The following is a 22,466-nucleotide window of genomic DNA, read 5'->3' on the forward strand; positions in this document are numbered from 1 at the left end:
GCAAAGCTTTGATGACAAACTGCACTCTGATGACAACAGTGGTTTGATACCAACTGAGCTTTGATTAGAAAAGCGCATGCTTAAACATAATATCTGTCACATATGACAATAAATAGAGTGATAGTTTTGCCTGCTGGAAAGTTCTACAGTAGGTGGGACGTCTTCAGGATATGAACTATTTGTTGACTGTTGTTGGACCGTCTTCAGATGGCTCATGTATAAACTGAGCACTTCTTTATGTTTAATACATTTTAGTAAGAAGATGTGTATGAACTGTAAGACAGACTCGGTACAGGTGGGTGGCTGGTTTATTGGGTACACCATCAAAAATAAAAATAATGTGTATCTCAATAAATGCAGTTCTTACATAAATGTTTGATTTCTATTGTGAACCTCTCAGTAAATGCAGTTGTTACATAAATGTTTAATTTCTATTGTGAACCACTCGGTATACTGGTACGTGATTTTGTGCAGTGAAGAAGCATTGTATGAATACATGTATACATAAATGTGTATATATATATATATACACATACATATATATACATACACATACATTTAATTAAAAGAAATTAAAAACAGTATAAATAGATACATAAATGAATGATAACAGCGGTGAGATTAAAACAATAAAAAAGGGGGGGGGGGGGAGGACGAAATGAGGGATTGGGAACGACTGGTCTAAAGGTGTTTTTGTTTTTTTTTGTGACTAAGGCGTATGAACTAAGTAAATGCACATAAAAACCCACGGTCAGCACAACAAGTATACCACTTAATTAGTTTACGACTATTCAAAGTTCAGACGGCGACAAGCGAAACACATATTACTCCGCACCCAGTTGCGTAATACGCCTTTCTCTGAAAGCAATAGTCCGCTTGGTATTTACAAACATAACGTATAAACAAACAATACTTGGCGAAGTCTTTCATGGATACATTAACGTCAAAGGAATACTGATAAAATTGATGAAACATATTTGAAAAATTAGTCCATATCTCCGTTTCTCGACAAAAATAAAAAATAAATAAGTTCCGGTAGCACGAACAGGAAGCAAGGAGATATTCATGGCGCCCGTCTAGAATGAGGCAAAAATTATCGGTGACTTATTTCTGCTCTGTTTAGCGTCTCTGTACTGGAAGATACGGATCTACTCGAAAATACACGGTAAGAAAAAATAATGGAGATTGTAGTCGCAAAGAATGAAAACATTTTCATTTTCTTCAGGGAGAGTATTAGGGCAATCTGCTGTAGCTGAGGCCCTCGAGGTCCCCAGTAGAGCTACCAGAATGCCTGAGTGTAAAAGGGGCTGCCTGGCTTAAAATGGCGATGTGGAGCAGGCAGGGTAGAGGGCAGCTAGGCCCTCACAAAACGGTTAGCACACTTCCATGTCGAAGCTAAACCTTACGTGTCGCCTTCCCAATATAAACGATACACCCCAGTCGTCGCGGTCTCCATATTTAGCCACCCGGAGTACTATGTCACAAAGTGGGAGACGTTTTGTATATGTTTACAGTCGTGCAAAACACAGCAGTGGCATCAAAACAATGCTGACCACCTAAGCTAACGCTAGCTTCTGTGGTTCTTTGGGAGCTAACTTTGTTACATTTGTCATTGTGGTTCATTGCCGATGTCTTAAACTACAACTAGGGTTCCAACATAAGCTTTTGGTTCCCAGGATGGTGGAATGTACGTCTTGTTAAATATATACGCCTAACGCAAAGGTTTAGGTCCTATATATATATATATAGAAATAGAAAGCAATCCCTTCAGTTGTGTTGAGACCCGACATGAGCAACTCATTGACGGTAGTGACTCACGCTTGTGTTAAAGTTTTCCAAAATAAACACCCTGAAAATATGGATGATGAGAGACTGTATCCTCTTGAAATAATAATGAATAAAAGATACATATTTGTTTCAAATGTTTGCAGTTATTGCCATTATGTTTGGAGCAAGCTTGCTCAACAAAAGTAAAATGATTTAAGTGCAACTTAAATGTACTTTTTCACCACTGCCTTTGTTCAGTATTTTAGTTTATTCATACTTATCCATCCTTAGTTCATCATCACTATCACAGAAGATGACATTAATAATCTCTGACCTTGAAATCTAGACAACAGAAATCAAATAGTTCATGTTCAGTGTGTTGCACATTTGTCACACGTGATAAACATATATATATTATGTTCAAGCAGCTGTTCTGTTACAATTGGCAACATTACTCATTCTAAATTCATCGCAGTTGAGAATTAAAAAGATGAATACATTTTCTTTCAATCTTAAATTGTGCAAGTACTCTCAACATTAATGGCAAGCATCAATTAGGTAAGCAATAACAACTACACAAGTTATATTAATTTTATTAAAGCATGGACCTGAAGTAATGCTACTAAAGGCATGCTTCAAGTGTGGTGAACATAATTTTTTTTTTAAATATTGGGTTCATTATATATTTTGTTGATAGATATGGATTCGGAGGAGAATGAAGTGGAGAGCAGTAGTGATGCGGGGCCCGCAGGGATGGAGGTGCCATCTGAAAGTGGTATGGGCATGGAGTCATCAGAGGCCATGTCGGCAGACAGCAGTGATGCTGCTGCTTCTCATGCACAGGCCCCAGAGTCTGACTGCCACGTGGGACAGAGCTCAGAGGGACTTGTGGTAAGTTTTGCACATATGTGGGTGAAAACTGTGATACAAGTAAACCAGAAAAAACTATTAACTATAAACTAATCATATTCTTGCCCCTCTCTCTTAAGGTGTTCATCCCAGAAACCAGCTCCAGTACAGATGCCAGAGTGTCATCGGTCCACCTCCCCGACTCTTCCTCAGTGGCTCAGTCCACCATTGTGTCCAGCGTCTCCACAGTGACTCAGTCTGTGCTGGTGTCAGAATCAGCCCAAGTGCTGGTCCATTCCAGTGCTGTGTCTGAAGGAGCCATGATGGTTTCTGACTCAACTGCTTCTACCTCGTCAGACCTGGGGTCTGCTATTGACAAAATCATAGAGTCCACCATTGGCCCTGACATCATGAATGGTATTTCCACTGTTCCTTGTCTGTTCTGTTATTCTAATGAATGTACAGTTGAGAAGCCCATTTCTGATCTTGTTTTACTTTTTAATCAGGCTGCATATCAGTGACCAGTGCAGAAGAGGGAGGTGCAGAAACTACCCAGTATCTCATATTGCAAGGACCAGATGACGGTGAGTGTGTTAATGTTAATGCTGACCAGTGACGTGTGGTGAAGTTCATGACTGGGGAGGAACTCTTTCGATGTACAAATACATTAACCTAAAATGGAAGCTTATATTTTAATTGAAACATGAAGTTTTTTTAAAAGCTTTTAATTATGTGTTAATCAATTAGTGTTCAACAATATCAAAACAAGAAAAACAAAAGAATATTTAATAATATAAGGTTAACATTTGATTTTTTTTAAATTTTCTTTTTTTCTTTTTTTTTTCTTTTTCTTTTAATTAAAATTGAAAATCATGTATGGTCTTACCTTTATATGTACAGTACATATATATTGTAAGTCCATGCGCCTATTCTTCTCCAAGAATATCTTGTAGTTTTCTGTATGTATTTCAACATTTTTTTTTTTCAAACTTTTTTCAATGAAACTTCCTTTACCTTATTAGTTAGAATAAACTTCTGTGGTAATGACCAGACTTTTTCCAGTTGATATAACTAACAAAATTGCTCCAGTGAAATGTTGCTGTAGGAACAGAAACCAAATCTTCCTGAAACAAGGCTCCTGTTTTAGAGTTCATACCTCTATTAATAGAAAATCAAAATTTACCCAGTGAAGTTTCTAACGGATCAGGAGGTGACAATGACAGGGGTGGAGAGTGGTCAGCATTCTTAAATAATATACATAATCCAACCTTTTGGAGTTACTGGTATATTATATCGGGCAAGAAATTCAGAGAAGTTGTACAGAAGTCCCCTACTATTAAATAACTGACTCACTAAAAGAATACCATTGTTGAACTCTTTATCATAAAATAGTGATTTATTGTACAAAACACTACAGTTATTCCAAAAATAAAAGTCCCTTCTGAAATATTTTTGAAAGTTAATGAAAATGACTACCACATTGATACAATGCTATTTATTGAACAAATAAACAATAAGTTAATTGATAATTGGTAAAATAATTAAGTACACTTGATAAAAATGCAGACTGCCCATGTAATTTTAGTCTTCTAATTAGTGACTTACATTTATTTACACTAGTTATATTAAATTAATGTTAGTGAGGGAATTCAAAAGGAGATCCTTTTTTAATAAATAATGTACAAATCATCTTTATGTATTTGTCCATTATAGGCGCTCCCATGGTAGCTCAGATGTCATCTTCTGCCCTGTCCAGTCGTATAGCCATAGAAGCTCTTGCTGAAGGTCCCACATCCACCTGCTTAGAGCAGGGGGACCTGCAGGGCAACCTTGATCCTGACCAGCCTGATGATCAGCCTGGCCACTCAGGTTACCCAGAGGACAGCAGCAGTCAGCCTGACCAGCCCCAGCACTCCCACCCCTCCCAGTACCTGGATTGCAGTGCAGATGGCCCAGACCAGACAGGAGAGTCCTCTTCTTCCTATGTAGAGTGTTCAGGTGAGGAACCAGACCAGACACGCTCTCAGTCAGGCTTTCCTGACTACAGTGGGGACAACAGTGACCAGGACCTGCCAGGATATGTGGAATGCAGTGGAGCTGACTCAAACCATACCAGTCAAGGTCACTATGTCGTTGAGTGCAGTGCTGGATATCTTGAGTGTGCAGTGGATGATGGAGAGCAGCCACATCATTCACGCAGTTATATTGACAGTAGTGCAGACCACCGATCCCAGATAAGTCGGCAGTATGGAGCTGAGTATGATGGAGAATGTGTTGCAGCTGACTCTGAGCAACCAGGTTGTTCTCAGTACCAAGCCAGGGATGATGATGATGATGATGATGAGGAAGATGATGATGATGATGATGATGAGCAGAACCAGGATCCAGATCAGCCACAGCACTCCCAACAGCAGCCCCAACACTCCTGTTACATGGAGAGCAGCAATGGCCCAGAGGCCTCCCTATATGCAGATGACAGCTCCTCATCAGACCACCCTCTGGCTGACACAGCAGGTTCAGGTGGGCTTCCTGAGGCACTTGAGAACAACGAGAGTCAGCCTGGGCCCTTCATCAGCAGCAGTGGGACATATACCTCCAATCCAGAGCCTGAGCTGACTCAACCGTGCTCACCCAACCAAGAGGAGCCCCAGGGTTCCCAAGGGCCTCAGGTTGAAGCTGGGCTGGTCAGGGAGATGGAGACATCATCAGTGGCACAAGGCACTGGAGACAGACCTCCAAACCTAGCTGAGCTGGAGGAGCTGATGGAAGTCGTGATTGTACATCAGTTCAGGTGTAAGATGTGTCCATACAAGAGTGCTTCTAAAGACACACTCATAAACCACATGAGAGACAAACATTTTAAACCTGCAGGTAAGGTAGCTGATGATCGCGCACATTAATATTTTACTTGGCAGTAAGTTGTCTAACCTTTGTTTCTGTATAAAATGTTGATTGTTCAGGGGATGCGTCAAAGAAGCGTAAACGTGGACGGCCTCCTAAAAGTGAGACATTGGCCCGTCGCCAGTCAGAGAGGGAAGAAGCTGAGGAGAGAAGGGCAGCTAAGATGAACGCTGCTGAGCCTCATCAGGCAGAAGAAGAGGAGGACGATGTTGTGGATGCTGGTGCTATTGATGATCCAGAAGGTCAGGGAGAAATATTGTAATATAGTTATTACAACTTTGACATTTTTAAGATTGATCAATCACAGGATCATAGGAGTTATATTCATGTATGTTGTCCCTGCTCTTTTGTGTATTCTCAGAGGATAGTGACTTCAACCCAGTAGATGAGGACTGGAAAGGAAGACCACCTGCTATTCTGAAGAGGCCCACTCCTCCTATTTCCTCCTCCTCTCAAGGACGTCCTCGACGTAAGGTTGGTCGTCCGAGGAAGTACAGCTGTTTGGAAGAAGGATATGTCAGCAAAGGTAGGTCCTGAGTTTTGATTAAGATATTAAGATAACAAAAGCACAGAGAGCTACTTTAAGCACAATGTGCTTTTTTTAATCCTCTTTTGCAGAAGCAGAAAGTATTGCTAAGAAGCCCAGGGTTAGTGCCGATGCTAGTGTACCTGAAGAGGCAAGCTCTTCTGGGTTAGGCAATGGTCCTGCTGTAGAGATGGATGGAGACACTGTTGAGGCCACAATAAGCCAATCAGATTCTGAGAACAAAGACCCGTCATCCAACACTCAGCCAGAGGGGGAGGAGTTCTTCCAGAGGAAACGTGGCCGACCCTCCAAACGTTTCCTTCGCAAGAAGTACAAGAAGTATATAAATCGAAAGTAAGTATCAGATTTTAAATGTAGTTTAAAAGTAGTAAAAGTGTCAGGTACTGTTCTAAATCGAATTACTTTATCTTCATTATCTTCCAGTCGTTATTATAAGTCTCTCAAACCCCTCCTGCGACCCCACAACTGCTGGATCTGTGGCTCACGTTTCCTCACTCAAGAAGATTTGCGCTTCCATGTGGACTCTCATGAAGGCAATGACCCAGAGCTTTTCAAGTGCCTCCAGTGTAACTATCGCTGTAAGCGCTGGTCCTCACTCAAGGTTGGTTTCCAGCACAATGGTGCTCAAGATTACCTCTGTTTACATTAATGTTTCCACAGTGATCTTTAATTGACTCTTTCACAGGAACATATGTTCAATCATGAGGGAACCAAGCCTTTCAAGTGTGAGGAGTGTGATTACACAAGTGTGTACAGAAAAGATGTCATTCGCCACTCCGCTATCCACAACAAGGAGAAGTAAGTAACTCAGACAATATACTGTATAAATGTATGTATCAAATTAAAACTTTTGATCGCATATCCTCATATGTTGTTTTGTTTTCCTTTTCTACAGAAAGAGAAAGACAGAGTTGGTAAGAAATGACAAGTTTTTTTTTTTATTTGAATGATAAAAATTCCAATTGATATGAACTATGAAATACGTATTGATTGACACAGGTACCAAAGGTGTCGGAGTTCCCCTGCCCTGTGTGTCATAGAGTTTATCCAATGCAAAAGAGATTGACCCAGCACATGAAAACCCACAGCTCAGAGAAACCACACATGTGTGATAAGGTGAGAAAGCATTTAATGAGCGTCCATTCATTTGCCATTATGTTTACAATGTGAGTTGATTTTTTTTCACCTAATGCCACTGAGCAAAAAACCTTGCCATGAGAGGAAGTAAAAGGTTTTGCATACATGTAAGTCATCAGTACTCTTTTGTGGGCTACATTTATTTATTTGTCCTTTTTCTTTTAATGTGTGGTTCACCTCTGTGGACTCGTTTTCCTTCTGTGTTCTGTGAGTTCTGTGAGCCTTTCACTGATGATTCTTTCCTTTCTGTCTTTGCAGTGCGGCAAATCGTTTAAGAAGCGCTACACATTCAAAGTGCACCTACTAACCCACATCCAGAGTCTTGGAGACAGCAAGTCAGTAGTTAAAGCTTTTGTTTTGTGTTATTTACCAATGTGCATCTAAAAAACATGGATGTAGTGGTCAGTAATTTGAAGTTGAATTATTAATTGTTCGATCATATTGCAATGAATGTTCTTCTTTGTCTGTGTGTCAGGTTCAAGTGTGAGTTTTGTGACTACACTTGTGACAACAAGAAACTGCTGCTCAACCATCAGCTCTCCCATACCAATGACAGGCCATTCAAGTGTGACTTCTGCAAATACTCCACTTCTAAAGAAGAGTTCCTGGTCTCCCATCTAGCCATCAAACACACGGGTCAATAAAGCAAAGATACTTTTACAAAGTGTATCTGTGTTCTTATCACCTCACGAATGTACCACTGTGTGATACGTGTTAATGTAGTTAAAATCTCTACAGGTGAGAAGCCTTTCTCCTGTGAAATGTGTCACTTCACGACTAAGCACAGAAAGAACCTGCGTCTGCATGTCCAGTGTCGCCATCCTGAGGAGTTTGAGGAGTGGTCAGTGGCTCACCCTGAAGAGCCTGTGCGGAGGCGACGCAGACCGTTCTTCACCCTGCAACAGATGGAGGAGTTCAAACAACATGAAGATGACTCACCGGACTTACAGAACACTATTGTGAGTCTGTCTGAGGGTTTTGCTAAATTTTGTGGCACTGGAAGATTTTATTCATTTATTTATTTATTTAATTATTTCAACAGGTTGCAGTAGATTCTGCAACACTACAAGCCATGCAGGGGATAGAGAATGCCTCTGTGTCCCAGGATGCACTGGGAAACACCACCATCATCTATGAGCAAGGTCAGAGGCATTACCTTAAATGTGCATTCTGTCATTTCTGTCACCTCGGTTGATGACAGAAGAAGCGTGAAATCCTATAAATAGTTGTGGTGCTGATGAAGCTCTCACTCTTTATGGTGAGAGCTTCTGTGGCAGAACGCACAGCAAACAGAAATGAATTGTCATGATTCATTAGAGACAAATACAATACAACACAAGACAACACACTGGCTAACAAGTTGTACCAAATATTTCCTTCCTCACTCAGATGTTTCATAAGAGCTTTGCCCCTGAAGTTATAACAGAGATAGTAAAGTAGATGACATCATTTAATGCTGACCAAAATTAAACGGTCCATTTCGTTGAACAGTAATATGGATTTCTATTGATTCAAAGAGTGTAAGTCTTAAGTCTCATCATTCTTAGATATTTTAATGCAGAAATTATCTAAAGTTTATTTGTTAGAAATATGTGTGGTGTGGTTTGATGATTTACTGACTTTATTTTCATTTACTCCTCAGCTGAATCCAGTGAACTATCTGCCCAGAACGCCCTGGACCTGTTGCTGAACATGAGCAATGCCCGTGAACTGGTTGGAAACTCTTTACAGGTTGGTCAATTGGTTATTCATTGCTCTTAGAAAATTGATAAGCTACAAAGACATGAAGTGCTGACATTTTTGAAAAGAAATATACAGATGAAGAAATCCCAATTATGCTCCTCAGGTGGCAGTGCTGAAGTCAGATGACAAAGCTCTGGAAAAGGGCACTTGGAGTACAGTGACAACAACAGGCTCGGGCCAGGCCCAAAAGGTTATGACATTCCACGTGTCTGAGAACGGTGAGACTGTGCTACAAGAAGCCTACGAGGCTGCCACTTCTGAAACAGGAGAGCTCACCCAGATCGCCATCGAAGCCTACGAAGGTGGTGGGGACTTCAGTGTGGTAGAGCAGACTGCTGAAGACGTTCATAGCCCTGAATACAGGTAATAATACACACACGTGTAGAGTTTCTCTGATATGTTCATATTCACACAACTCTTTCGTTAGAATGTGGTCGATTGTGCATAGATTTTTCATTAATTCTAATGTTGTCATTAAATGGCTGTTTTTGCAGTAATGGGGAGAACAGCCCCTCTCAGGCTTTAGAGGCATCAGGACCAGAGAGCTTAAAAAGCGAAAAGTACTATCTTGCACCGACGCTTCCTGATGGTGTGCTGCAACAAGTGGAGGTAACTATTGACTGTATCTTTTGCATTCAGACAGCTGTCAGTCCCATATACCCACATTTGGGTTGCAGGAAATTCGTTTTAGGTGTATGAAAGTATGACCGTGTAAATGTTTTTGTTTCTGTCAGCTAAGCAGCGAAGCTCCAGCCTCTCCCTCTGCAACAGACTCGCCGAGTCTCGGCGCTAAGAGGTTTTCCTGCCGAATCTGCATGGAGTCATTCCATGGACGCTCTGACATGGAGAACCACAAGAGGGCGCACTTGGATCCCAACACCTTCAAGTGTCCTGACTGTGACTTCACCTCCACTTCCTGGCCTGATGTCAAGGTAATGAATGTCTCCCAAAATTCCACAGCACTGTCAGTTTTATTCTTCACTTTTCATGTTCCACCATTAAGTCGCACCAGTGTTTATTATGTCATTATGCCGACGTCTCTGTGACACAAAGGCAGACAATAACTGAAGAAAAACACATGCTTAGAACTCACATGGAGTAGATGATTTGACTAGATGCATGGCACATACATTTAGTCAAATTGAGCGACTACTGCAATAAAGGTAATACTGTTTTGTTCTAGTATCATGAGCATTTATTCTTTTGTAATGGAGATGGTGGCAAGACACAAGGCAATCCAGAGGCCCATTGTATAATTTTTATCATACAAATTAACAATTGTCATTGAAAAAGTACAGTCATTTATTACTCACCATGGAGTCACATGGTGCCACACATCTACACCAGACGTCCTATATGATACAATAATGCCAGTAACATGAATACTTTCACTTTCATCAAGTGTTAATATCTTTTTATATTGTAATTTTTTTGGGAATGCATGTTTATTATTCATTATCTTTATCTTTACTGTCTTTACTGCTGTAACAATGTACATTTCCCATTTCACTAATATTTTTTGTGTCCTTTTATCGGTGATTGTCATTCCAACTTGGGGGGCGTCGATTTTTCTGACAGTGATTGATATCCTGTTATATTTTAGGTTCACATGGAGCAGCATTCCTACCTGCGTCCCCACAAGTGTCCAAACTGCAGCTTTGCCTCCAAGAACAAGAAAGACCTGCGTCGACATATGATGACCCACACCAATGAGAAACCCTTCTCTTGCAAACTTTGTGGACAAAGGTGGGAAGCGAAGAAGTTTAAGTTGCCACAAAAATTGTATTCGGTTTAACAGTGAAAACTCTTTTGCCACATGTAAGCATGCATTAGACAACAAAGCGGTAATGAACAGCTGTGTATGTTGTTGTTTTTTTTTTCAGGTTTAACCGTAATGGTCACCTGAAGTTTCACATGGAGCGTCTCCACAATCAGGATCTTCTTACTCGCAAGAGCCGCACCCCGACATCTCAGCAAACCATCATCGTCAACAGTGACGAGGAGGCTCTAGCCACACTGCAGTGTAAGACATATGAACATAACACCAGACTTACAGCTGGTTTGTGCTGAAGAATTGAAAAGAAAATGATACTGTATTCAAAATGTATGTGTGTACAGCTTTGCAGGCACATCAGACTGTTATCACACCCGAGCGGTTGCAGGCTTTGGGACAGGAGCACATAATTGTAGCTCAAGAACAGACGCTGTCAGATCAGGTACCTGTGATCAAATGTACCCGACATACTTACTGTATACCTTCACTCTTTTCTCTCAAACTGTTGTTTGTATGCAGTCTTTAGACCACATTTTGTAACCAAGTGTGTGTATTATTAGGAGGAGGGCACGTACATTCAACAGATAACCACTATAGATGGACAAACGGTCCAGCACCTGATGACTGGAGACAGCCAGCTGGGAGAAGTAAGTAGATTTACTACCACGTGTCTACCAATAATATACATGACAATCATGAAATACAGGACAATACACATTAGCTAAGACCGTGTTGTATGTTTTAGCTTTCATCTCATATTGTAATATCTTGTTACAGGTCCAGTATATCATCTCACAAGATGGAGTACAACATTTGATCCCTCAAGAGTATGTAGTGGTGGCTGACGGCAACCACATACAGGTCAGTGTTTCTCTTTACAAGAAGTTGTTTGTGATGATCATCTTATCGTCACGTGCTGTGTTCAGAGGTGATGCTGCGCTGTTCCAACTCATCTCTGTGTTTGTCAGATGCCAGATGGACAGATCATCCAGTATGAGCATGATGGATCCTTTCTACAGGAGCAGCAGGTGAGTCAGATCATCTGAAATGCTCTCCAGGTTTGTGATAGTATTTATTTTTGTTGGTAAAAACTAACTCTTTTTTTATATATATATTTTTCAAATGTTCAGATTGCTGTGAGTCACGATGGTCAGATCCAGTACCTTCCTGTCAGTTCGGAGCAGCAGATAGTGAATACTGAAGACCTGGAGGCTGCTGCTCACTCTGCTGTCACAGGTTGGCTCTCTTATGGAATAGAATGCACTTCACTTTATTTATAATTATCACTACACAACCTATGTAAATGAAAAGTTTTCTATGATTCTCTACACCATCCTCTCACTTTACGATAAGAATCTATGGGATACAAAATGAGTACTTGGAGATTTTAGATAACTGAACAAATTTCTTTCATTTGCATTATTATAGCCTCTTATTGCATTTTAGTGGGGTCAATTTAGATTTGGTCAGTCTCAGGATGTTCATAAACAAACTTAATAGACCTTTGACAAACCACTTATAATTCATAATCTAATCTAATGTTTGTTTGTTTTTTAATTAAAACCTCATCATTATGTTTTTGGATCATTTATAATGCACCATGATGGAGGCAAAATATTTCAGATCTGTAATGAATGGTAGTATTTTGGTTCTTGCTTTCTAAGAAGACAATTTCACCTTGTATTGTGTGTAAACTATGGGCTTTACGAGACCATGAAAGATGACATAAGTGATAAGTGTGACAATAAATCAAAGTAAATGAAGAATCTTTGTTTTTGTAGCCGTAGCAGAGGCAGCAATGGCACAGACGCAGACAGTCTACACTGAAGCGACACCTGAACAGCTGGAGCAGCTGCAGCAGCAGGGCATCCAATATGATGTCATCACCTTTACTGACGAATTGACAGCTATGTAAACCTACTGGGTTACAAACCTGCGCCGACCAGGACCAATTCAGACCACTATAAGCTGGCAAGTACGGTGCAGTGACCCCGATAATATTTATGCATTCATTAAAGTACCCACACTCATCCACAGTATTATGTGCTTGAGGGTGATTGCACTGTTAAAAATAAGTTCATCAGCTTTTTGTAAATTCAAATAATTACACCCATTGCTTCTAACTTAATCATAGGGGCTGCGCATTTAGGAGTTGGACTGTAATTACTGGAAATGATATGTTAATGTGCCTCAACTGCTTTTATTTGCAAGACAATGTTATCAAAGAACATACAATGGCTTATATCATGTTTTTGGAAGAGGTAGCAAGCACCCAAATGAACATTTTAGTTTTCAGATGGAGTGACAAGGGAGTTTATTTTTGATCTGTTTTAAGATACAGTATGTCAGTTCTTTGAGTGTCACATCTTTGTGTTTACGGAATATGAAAATGTACATACCTTTTGCATTTGTTGGACATTTTGTTATTATTTGATGAATACAAAGTGTTTAATAAGCTGAAAGCTGACACCAAATAAACCACTTTGTGTAAACCTTGTTTTGTATGTTATGTGTCCATGAATGCTTCCAGGGTTTACTGTATTCAATTTTGGTTTTTAAATGTTTATAGTTACATATCCCAATATATACAATCATTCCAATCCAACCACACTTTCTCAGAGATCAGTTGTGTAATCACTGATCACCAGGTCTTTAGTCATTGCATGGTGTACATAGTGCACCAAAAATGTGCTTACGACAGCTAAATACATTTTTACATAATTCAACAGTAGTTTGATGCAATAACAGAAAAACACAAACCACATAGTCAAAACCAGTTAAACCTCACCACAAACTGAAGCCTCAAAAATGATCTTTGCCAACAATATTTTTGTTTTCAGATTAACAAAATTTCTCACAAAGGCAGAACGTTTTTGTGTCACTGAGCCAAAGTGGCAGCTTCCTTTTTTCTTATTAAGGAGGAGCCTCAGATCATCTGAAAACAGGGCAAATATGTAAAGGCAGTAAAATGCTGGGACTGACAACACACTGAAGATGAAGTTTTCCTTTGTCTTTCTTCTTTTATTAGGTACGATGAATAAATGTAATATCAAATTCACAGTCGTATGCTTTCCAGTGCCTTTGATGACATGTCATTAATAATGGTTTATTTTCCAGATATCCCTCATCTAAAAGGGCAACAGAAGATTGAGGAGTATGAACACATTTTGCTGAAACTCCCCTTTCCTTCCTTTTACAACAGCCATAGCAAGTCCTGTTGTAAGCTCTATCCAGGGGGTTGTTTCAAACTACTGGATAGCACAGGATACATCTGCAGCTTTCTGAAAGGAAGAGTGACAAAAGCCGAAAGTGACGGCTGGATTGAATTCAAAATATCAAATGTGCAGTTTCAGGATGGTGGATTCTACAGATGCAGTGTACTGGGAACCCCAGCACCCATCTACAGCGACTACTATGTAGAGATAGCAGGTAAATGTTCTTGAAATGTTCATTGACGTGATGTTCTACTGTGTATGTGTGTTGTGAAAAGTAATGCAAAACTGTATTGTCACCACTTGAGCTAAAATACTAGCTTTAAATATGCATGCTGCATTTCGCAGAAGCTACAAATCCTCGCACTTCTTCTCAGCCTGCGCTGACAACAACCATCAAAGCCCTGAAATCCTCCACAGCACTTCCCACAGACTCCACTGGCCCTGTTCTGACACATGACCACAGTGACAGTCCCGGGTACTCTACCTGCAGATCACTCCATATCTGTCATTCACCGACCATGTAGTGCTCTCCAGCTAAAGAATAATATGAGTTATCTGTCTTGTCTCATTTACAGGTCCCTCTGGGGTTTTGGTCTGCCTCTAACTGTCATTGTGTCCATCATGATGATGATTTTGATCACCGTGGTTATTGGTGTTGTCTGCTTCAGAGTGAAGGCTAGAGCAAAATCTGCACAGGCAGGTAAGAAGGTTACTTAAGGTGATGTGAGTGTTTCTGGAAAAAAAACAAACCAACATGCATAATGTTATTCTTTGCAGACAAACAAGGAGAATTTCAGCATGAGTCACTGAAACAAGACGCCCCGGTAAGTGCAAAACAGGGAACCTGTAGCCTCTGTGACTCACTGTCACATACATTTCTTCCTCTGCAGCATTGTCTCTTGACTAAGTTTGTCCTCTCCAGGAAATGAGTGGCGTAGTCTACACGACGGTGGACTTCAGGGCTCATCAGAAACATGCAGAGCTGTATGCAAACCTGGGGATGCCAAAAACACGAGCAGGATCCCCACACACAGAACATGCTGAGATGGTGGAGTACTCCACACTGGCAATCCACCAGTGAATTTCTCTGAGAGTCTAGTTAGTGCTTGACTTTTTTTTCTGGGACTGTTTTTATTTGTGCATTTTTATGCTGACTTTAAATTAAGACATTTCTTCTAATCTGATCGATTTGAAAGCTTTCCTCAAGCATTATATCCACATGAAAGATTTGGTTCCAACGTGGTCAGTAATAAACACGCCCATGTATGAGTTTATGTATATATGTCATTTCAGTAGTTATAGTTATGTTTTTTCAAGAGCTTGAACCCCAAAAGGTTGAAATTCTAAAGATTAGAAATCACTCTTAAATATTTCCTTGGCATGAGCTTTTTGTCTAAATGATTGAAGGAATAACAATTAAACAATTAAAGATCTATCTGTCTCATGATAAAGGTTGTGTGATTTTCCTCATGGCTTTGTCTGAGTTTCAGATGTCATCCACTGTGTGTCTGTTCACATGGTGACGTCCCGTTATCAGATGGTGTCATCGAGTGATCTTACATTTTTATCAGTTCTTTATCAGCTTCCACCTGGAACCTCTGCTATTCTGAGCTTCACTTGATATTCCTTCCTCTACTTGTTCTTCTTCACACAAAAACGCTGCAGCCTTTCCTTTTTGTGTCGCCTACAAAAGATCAGCTTTCTCTGAAGAGTGAATGAAAGGACAGACTGAACTGATTCTTATTCCTGTGACATTTCACCGTGCTGCGACCAAACATGCTTGGTTGTACTCATAAATATAATTGCTTGTCGTCACCACAGACGCACACATACAAAAATACACAGAACCTTTATATTGCAATAAGCTCTTTAATGCAAAGGTGACATGTTTTGGTCTCCATTCAGACAAATAGACATTACACAGACTTGGCTAGACCAATGTACTGAGCCTGAATATCAAAGATGGCGTAGTACTCCCTGATGAAGACATCTCCCAGGATCCAGAGCTGGCCAGGGCCACCATGACCAAAGCCAGTGTTGCAGCCATAGTATTTCTGCAGTGAGACACGTGGAACAAATAAGTAAATCCTATCCCTGAAATCATCGTTATAGTTTCAGAAAATTGTCTTTTGCAGTGGGTGGTAAGTGGGGGCTAACTGACCTGAGAGACGTAGGCAGATGCAGGCACGGTGAAGGCGTTGCCATTGAGAGTGAAGGTGACATCAGGCATGTTCTGGATGTTTTGGCAGTTCACTGTACCCTGTGAAGAGACCATCACACACAAAGTTAAAGACCGTGTAGTAGCACAAGATCAATTTATTGCCGTTTCGCAGACTTCCAGCTGAGGCTGCTTTTAAAACGTTCTACTTCATAATTTTTATGTGCGAGTTTTGACGTCAGAGCATTACACGTCTGTTTACTGTGGGTTCCGAAAAAGGGGAAAATTTCGGTCAAATAGTGTGGTGTCACGATATGACTCACTTCTCCGTTCTGGTTGGCTGAGGCTCCAACCCATGAATTCATGTTGTTGATGTCACTGGTTGGGCCAACGATCAAGGAGGTGCCAGTGTCAATGATGGCCTGGCAGCCACCACTGCAGGCCACAGTCTGTCCTTCAATGGTAACACTGTGAGGAGCAACCGCAGGAGGTGGATCAGCAAACCCACAAGACACAAGACCCTCTGGCTTGAACCAGAAGGCCTTGTAACATTCAGTGTACTGCATGTGCTATAAGGCAATAACTGATTTTGGATGCGTTTCTTTGTACCTGTCCATCTTGATCTGCCAGTAGGTGGCTGAAGTCAAAGGGATCCAGGTGATTTGGCCAGTGTAGTGGCTTCTGTCAACACCACCAAAAAGCACCTCACTGCCCGGCTGACTGTTCCTGAGAGAGAAAAATGAACGCATCTCATACATGAATGCAATTTGCCATGCTACATGAATCACACACTCCCAACCAAAACATCCTGATTCAATACCTGCTCAGATACACAGAGAACAAAGGCTGGGACACGAGGTTCTGCTCGACCATGTTACAGAAGACAGGGACAACACCATCGGAAGCAATGCTCTGGAAGGCCAGTCCCAAGATGCCATCTGCCGGAAGGTGGACCATGAAATCAGCCTCTGTTTGGCTCATTCCAAACACCTGGTTGGCCACAGAGATGCCGCCCACCTGAACGAAGAACACAACCAGTCCCAGTTGAACAGACCGTGGAGACACTGAATGCCTCCTCGAACATCTAAATAAACTAAGATTTTTTTTCTCCAGGGGATCGTTTACCTCAACAGTGTCATTTGCCAGATATCCATTCATGCTGCCAGTGCCGTACTGGATGGAAAGAGCTTGGTTGCCCCACTCGAAGGTGGAGGACTGCTGTGGGTTAAACCTATTGTGGTTCTCTGCAAAGAAACAACTTCACCTTTACATTTTTTATTTAAAAATGTGTTTTATTACAATGTCAAGCAACTTTAACCCTTTCTAATGATGAAGTGAGTCACATCAAACATGTTCTTAAAGCTCCAATGTGTAACCGTTCAGATGAGTCTGCAGAGCTTTCTGAAAGGATGACTCCAGGTCCACAATCCAACTGTTCTCTTTTAACATTTGTTTCACCATCTCACTGCCTCATTCATGTTTCAGTGAACTGGGAATAATTCCTTGAGCTAAAGTTTGTCTCCCTTGACTGTCGTAGCTGTCTTTCCCCCGCCTTTCCTGCATCAGTCGTGATGTAAAACGCTGCTGTGCTGAGAAACACAGAGAGAGTTGTGTGGATTTGAACGCATCAGCATTCTGTGAAAGCTAAAATACTGTCCACCTGCTGGAGGCTTTATCCTGGGCTGCAGCAGAGTAAACCCAGTGCTACTCACCACAGGCTTGGCTTGAGCAGTAGACTGAAGGGACCCACAGGTTGGAAGAGCCAGTGTCAAAGATGACAGTGAAGGACTGAGGAGGGGTCCCAATGGAGATCACACCATAGTAGGACATCTATGATAGGATATGAGGAGTTGAATAGGTAAAACATTGGCTTGATTCAAATGCAGAGAAATATACTATCTGTGAATCTTTGTGCTTAAACTTTACTGTTGCACAAATGAGTGACAGATGATGTGTTTATGTCACAGTCATAGACTCATAGAATCACATGTTGCTCTGGACTTACGTCAGCATAATTGCTCATTGGCTCCAAACCAGTCTGGTAGAACTTGGCCATTGGGTTGTATGGGTAATTTCTCGTGTACTCCTCCCATATTCCTTTCTCCTGCAAGGCTTCCTTGGCAGACTTTCCCTTGATCAGGGGAACCCTGCACACAGCAAAGCGTATAAACAAAAACGCACAGATGTCCTCAATCTTGTAGCTGGAGACGTGAGACAACAAGACTGTACTACACTGTGCTACTTGCGAGGTTGTTAGACCTCAAAGTAAGATGGAGTGTGATGGCCTTTAGATTTCCCCCCAGTAATAGATGAATAGATTGTCTTTCAACACTTGAGTCTATTCAGGTGTAAAATGTCAAAGAAGTGAAAGTACAGGCTGCTTTTCAAGCGGCTAGCTCAGACTCACCTATGAAGAAAGCATTCAGTGAAAACCACAAGGGCGGACAGAATGATGAGCCGCTTCATGGTGCTGATTTCTTTGCTGTTGGACTCAGATGAGTGAAGTTACTTTTATACAAGTCGAGTCGAGTCCTTTTATACAAAATATCAAGGTTGTGTCTTCAAAATGCCCTTCTACATAAGTTCAAAACATGTGGAGATAACACATATGCGATACACTGATAAACTGTCTCTTATCTGTCAAGCAAATGTCAACAAATGGACGTTTTTTCTAGATTCAGAAAGATATTATGCTTTACTTTAGTAGATGTGTATGTTTATTCAGTGCACACAAATCTTTAAATCAGTGTTAAAATGCAATAAAATCTGATAATCTTGTGTTTAAATAGTAGGCTACACTGTGATCCTAATGGGTTGAAGTACAGTTGGCAGGATTTCTGATAACAGTTAAACTTGACATTAAATCAAGACACAGGGTTTGCTGTAAATTAAAGAAAAACTCAATGAATTTTAAGAAAATCCCTTGAAATCCAGAGCTTTTATTGTTGATTTATCACTGGAAAGTTTACGTTCAAAGCTACAGTGCATTTTATTGGTCATTTTTGTGTTTGTTGATGTTAATATGCTTTGTGAACAGAAACAATGTAACATTATTGATTTGCAGCATACTTCATATAAAAACAGGATATATAAAGCAAGACTATTAGAGTATATACCAGCAATGTAAAGGGTGTCGGGGTAAGAAGCAGTTATCATGTCAAACAGCCAAATGACTGGGTTTTTCTGAGCATTAGAAAACTTTTTGTAGGCGCTTGCTTGTGTTTTCTATCATTTTAGCTTTACTAGTGCAATCTTACTATTGCTTTTGTCTGCCTCAAAGTAAAAATGAAAATCACTTCCTCTGTGCAGCACGGGAATGTCATCGGGCTACACGAGAGCTAAGCACTGCTACTGCGACAGCTGTGTATGGACGGAACAGACATTTGTGTATATTATTTATATACGTATATGTTGCATTTATCACAGCTGAATTGACTGAAATCATTATTTTGATTCTTTATTTAAATAGCTGTTACTTCATTCTGTCTAATGAGGATTGTATTATATATGAATTCATGTGGATCTTAAAAGCAGATGAATACATATCATCGCTTTGTGTTTTTAAGATTAGCAGTAGTAGTAGTGGTAGTAGTAGTAGTAGTAGTAGCAGCAGTAGTAGAAGTAGCAGTAGTGGTAGTATCAAGAGAATGTTTGGCCTTCACAGTCAGATGCCTTTGGTCATCAGTTTTTGATATATACCAAGGTCACCTAGTTTCACTGGTGGAACTTACTATGACCTTCATTATAATCAGACTAATGCCACTTGATCCCTTTACACACACACGTGTTTAATCAAGCCACTTGCTGTAAACTGCACAAAAGAACTGCGGGGCATGTTTTACGTGACATTGTTATTGTTATATTTTATTGACAATTATATCTGTACATTTATTTTTGATAAATTAACACAAACTGAGCATGACAACAAATGCTTTTAAGTTCACAAACAGCTTTCCAAGGAGCCTTCGAAAAATGGCATTTGCTGTGGCTCCTGTCGGTTGGTTACACTTCCATGACATCATTGTGTGCATCAATAGAATACAAACTACAGAATATTATAGTACATAGACTACACAGATGAAGAGTAAAGACAGTGAAGATGACACATGTGTTCTTTAAACCACATCCTGTTCAAGTCTCTGATTTCTGCTGTGACCTTCTTCATCCCAATGTTTGGACGTCCATTAATAGTCAATGTGTTTGAAGTTCTCAGTGCATCTATACTTGCTATCAGCGTATCCGGTGCACACCAAATGGGGGAGACAGGGGCAGGTGTGGTGTTGCCTTTTTCCTGGATATGGCACCTGAAAATGGTTGAAAAGGAGTGGAAATAATCCGACAGTTTAATTCCTCTACAGCTGACAAGTGACGCCACAGGTCCTAAAAGGATACTCCTTAAACGTCTGAATGCAGAGATGGATGTAGTGCTAGAAGAAAGAAGTAAATGTTGCCATCTCCCACCGATCACAGTGATTAACAGCGCAGATTGCTTGCTTTGCTGTGAGGAAGATCAATATCCTCTGCAGTTATCAGCAGCTTTTTCTAAAGCTTCAGTCAACCTGCCAGCACTAATCTGAATTTTCACTAACACTGTGATAAGTGTGTGTGTATGTGTGTTTGGGTGTTTTCTTTAGATCGGAGGACCAATTCGGATTTTTTTCTGGCTTCTACAACATCTAAGGTAAAAACTTTTTTGCATTATGATAAGAGGTTATTAATACTTATTTATCCATTAACATTCATCACTATTGTGTCAGAGTGTATGGATGCAGATTGGTACAATAATATTTCCCCCACCTTATGGCTGAAAGGGTGGCATTGGTCCCCCTCCACACCTCTTGGGACACACATCCTCAGACCTCTCAGCCACAGACTGACGGCACAGCAGAGACCAAAGCCACACTGCACATCTCGCTCACAGGCCTGCAGGACGGACAGAGAGACACAGGGTGATACAGGTATGTGTAGGAAAGAATGAAAGAGACGCCAGAGATGAGGACGGTTCTTTTGATGCCACTGAGCCAGTCTCATTTTTGTTTATGCTAATAGAGATCCCCCTTGATTGTTAGTACAATGAAAGCCATTCTATCCATTGCCTGTCGACTCCCTAATCCATTTACAAATGAATATCAATCAGACGACTGAGATAATTTCCTCTCATTTTTCCAGTGGACTTGAAGCAGAGAAGGATGTGGTCTCTCCTTCACATATAATCACATTTTATGAAAATTGTTCACCAACGTAAGCTGTTTTTTTTTTTTTGTTACATTCAAATTTTGTTGTTTGTTAAAAATCAAATGTCAAAGTTGAATTAAAAATGGCTGTGGATGTTTTGACTGTAAGTAAAAAAAACACTTCTCTGTAGACTAAAATAATTCAAGTCAGTTCATCAGTTTGTCAGTATATTGTGTTCAATATTGTCACAGTTAAAAAAATCCAAATATCTGTCAGCACCGACTTCACAACGGATATGTCATAGACATAGGACTGTCTGTCCGACCAGGCATTATCTGGTCAGGAAACTAATAATCAGCTTTTTTCACTTGGATTGTTTGATTTGCTGATAAAATAATACAAATACTAATCCAGTAATAAGTAATAAGAAAATACAGTGTCTTAATCTACTCAACAAAATAGAAAATTATAGAAATGAGTGCTAAAAGTGATATAAATAGAGTAGTTAATCATTGAGAAAAACAACATTCTAACATTGATTACACAGTTATCTAACATCTGATAAAAAAAAAAAAAACTACTGTTATTACAGCACGGCATAAGCCGAAAGCTGTCACTCACCCCTGTGATGATGGCTCCACTGGACCAGCTCAGAGACACCAGGAGGAAGGACAATAGCACCGCTGTGAAGCCCATGACAACAAGAGGAGAATTACAGTGTCTCACAATCGCTTCTACACTGGACAGCAGCTGGAAACGGACTCTCCTGCACCTTACACTAGATCCACGACCCTCCACTCAGTCATGAAGGTTTCCAATACTTCTCAAGAGGAGGGAGGGGGGGAGCCAAACTCTCTCCCTCTTTTTTACCCACCTCCGACCCCAATCCACCCTCCCCATGTCTGAGCCTTCTGACTGTCTCCTCAAATGCTTCGTCATCTTGCTCATCCGTACGATGTCTGATGGAGAGTGACTCTAACTTTTTGTCTGCTGTAGGGTTTGACCACACATCAGCTCCAAGCAGAAGCTGGCTGATTTTCCATGAGTTTTACATTTTAACACAACATATGTGGAAAATGGCTTCACAGTTGATGAACTAAAATGAATCTGACACCTATTAATTAAAAAAAAGGAATCAAATCCATTGTTTGTCAGAAAGAGGCAGCCATGACATAAACAATATCACCAACATTCACTTAA

The 22,466-nt window shown here is 40.5% G+C and overlaps 4 protein-coding genes across 5 annotated transcripts; 2 read left to right on the forward strand and 2 right to left on the reverse strand.

Annotated features, from left to right (window-relative positions):
- The first annotated feature begins 784 nt into the window (after positions 1-784).
- Positions 785-13,215, forward strand: znf335 (zinc finger protein 335). Of its 2 annotated transcripts, none has more exons than XM_058643208.1 (28): positions 785-1,165; positions 2,465-2,658; positions 2,757-3,033; positions 3,123-3,200; positions 4,330-5,487; positions 5,577-5,759; positions 5,879-6,043; positions 6,136-6,397; positions 6,488-6,665; positions 6,750-6,862; positions 6,960-6,978; positions 7,064-7,180; positions 7,460-7,536; positions 7,677-7,837; positions 7,940-8,160; positions 8,244-8,343; positions 8,844-8,932; positions 9,048-9,307; positions 9,439-9,553; positions 9,679-9,876; positions 10,548-10,690; positions 10,828-10,967; positions 11,063-11,160; positions 11,279-11,365; positions 11,496-11,579; positions 11,687-11,746; positions 11,849-11,954; positions 12,500-13,215. In XM_058643208.1, the coding sequence occupies exons 2-28, from the start codon at positions 2,467-2,469 to the stop codon at positions 12,631-12,633; spliced, it is 4,815 nt and encodes a 1,604-aa protein (XP_058499191.1). In that variant the 5' UTR covers positions 785-1,165; positions 2,465-2,466; the 3' UTR covers positions 12,634-13,215. The 2 variants fall into 2 exon arrangements, with proteins under 2 accessions (XP_058499191.1, XP_058499192.1); XM_058643209.1 differs by lacking the exon at positions 785-1,165 and adding an exon at positions 1,337-2,325.
- Positions 13,216-13,604: 389 nt separating this feature from the next.
- Positions 13,605-15,366, forward strand: LOC131468826 (uncharacterized). Its single transcript, XM_058643458.1, has 6 exons — positions 13,605-13,746; positions 13,836-14,147; positions 14,279-14,408; positions 14,509-14,633; positions 14,711-14,757; positions 14,856-15,366. The coding sequence occupies exons 1-6, from the start codon at positions 13,713-13,715 to the stop codon at positions 15,012-15,014; spliced, it is 807 nt and encodes a 268-aa protein (XP_058499441.1). The 5' UTR covers positions 13,605-13,712; the 3' UTR covers positions 15,015-15,366.
- A 416-nt stretch (positions 15,367-15,782) lies between these two features.
- Positions 15,783-18,590, reverse strand: LOC131468733 (pepsin A-like; the record flags this gene model as incomplete). Its single annotated transcript, XM_058643272.1, has 9 exons — positions 15,783-15,987; positions 16,095-16,193; positions 16,415-16,559; positions 16,701-16,817; positions 16,912-17,108; positions 17,217-17,335; positions 17,804-17,921; positions 18,097-18,238; positions 18,499-18,590. Coding segments are annotated over 9 exons (1,167 nt in total), but the record flags the coding sequence as incomplete, so codon positions are not given.
- Positions 18,591-19,958: 1,368 nt separating this feature from the next.
- Positions 19,959-22,132, reverse strand: prok1 (prokineticin 1). The gene is made up of 3 exons (XM_058643682.1): positions 21,888-22,132; positions 20,889-21,014; positions 19,959-20,395 (listed from the first exon to the last, which is right to left on the reverse strand). The coding sequence occupies exons 1-3, from the start codon at positions 21,960-21,962 to the stop codon at positions 20,276-20,278; spliced, it is 321 nt and encodes a 106-aa protein (XP_058499665.1). The 5' UTR covers positions 21,963-22,132; the 3' UTR covers positions 19,959-20,275.
- Between the last annotated feature and the right edge of the window lie 334 nt (positions 22,133-22,466).

This window comes from Solea solea, chromosome 11 (assembly GCF_958295425.1).
Source record: "Solea solea chromosome 11, fSolSol10.1, whole genome shotgun sequence".
Lineage (NCBI taxonomy): Eukaryota > Metazoa > Chordata > Actinopteri > Pleuronectiformes > Soleidae > Solea > Solea solea.

Excerpts from the sequence above, each read along its gene's own strand:
- znf335 (XM_058643208.1), top strand. The coding sequence starts at position 2,467 with ATGGATTCGGAGGAGAATGAAGTGGAGAGCAGTAGTGATGCGGGGCCC. Across the intron at positions 9,308-9,438 it reads GTTCATAGCCCTGAATACAG|TAATGGGGAGAACAGCCCCT; the intron begins GTAATAATACAC and ends CTGTTTTTGCAG. Across the intron at positions 9,554-9,678 it reads GTGTGCTGCAACAAGTGGAG|CTAAGCAGCGAAGCTCCAGC; the intron begins GTAACTATTGAC and ends TGTTTCTGTCAG.
- LOC131468826 (XM_058643458.1), top strand. The coding sequence starts at position 13,713 with ATGAAGTTTTCCTTTGTCTTTCTTCTTTTATTAG. Across the intron at positions 14,148-14,278 it reads CTACTATGTAGAGATAGCAG|AAGCTACAAATCCTCGCACT; the intron begins GTAAATGTTCTT and ends TGCATTTCGCAG. Across the intron at positions 14,634-14,710 it reads AGCAAAATCTGCACAGGCAG|ACAAACAAGGAGAATTTCAG; the intron begins GTAAGAAGGTTA and ends TATTCTTTGCAG.
- prok1 (XM_058643682.1), bottom strand. The coding sequence starts at position 21,962 with ATGGGCTTCACAGCGGTGCTATTGTCCTTCCTCCTGGTGTCTCTGAGC. Across the intron at positions 21,015-21,887 it reads GTGGAGCCATCATCACAGGG|GCCTGTGAGCGAGATGTGCA; the intron begins GTGAGTGACAGC and ends TCCGTCCTGCAG. Across the intron at positions 20,396-20,888 it reads GCCACCCTTTCAGCCATAAG|GTGCCATATCCAGGAAAAAG; the intron begins GTGGGGGAAATA and ends AACCATTTTCAG.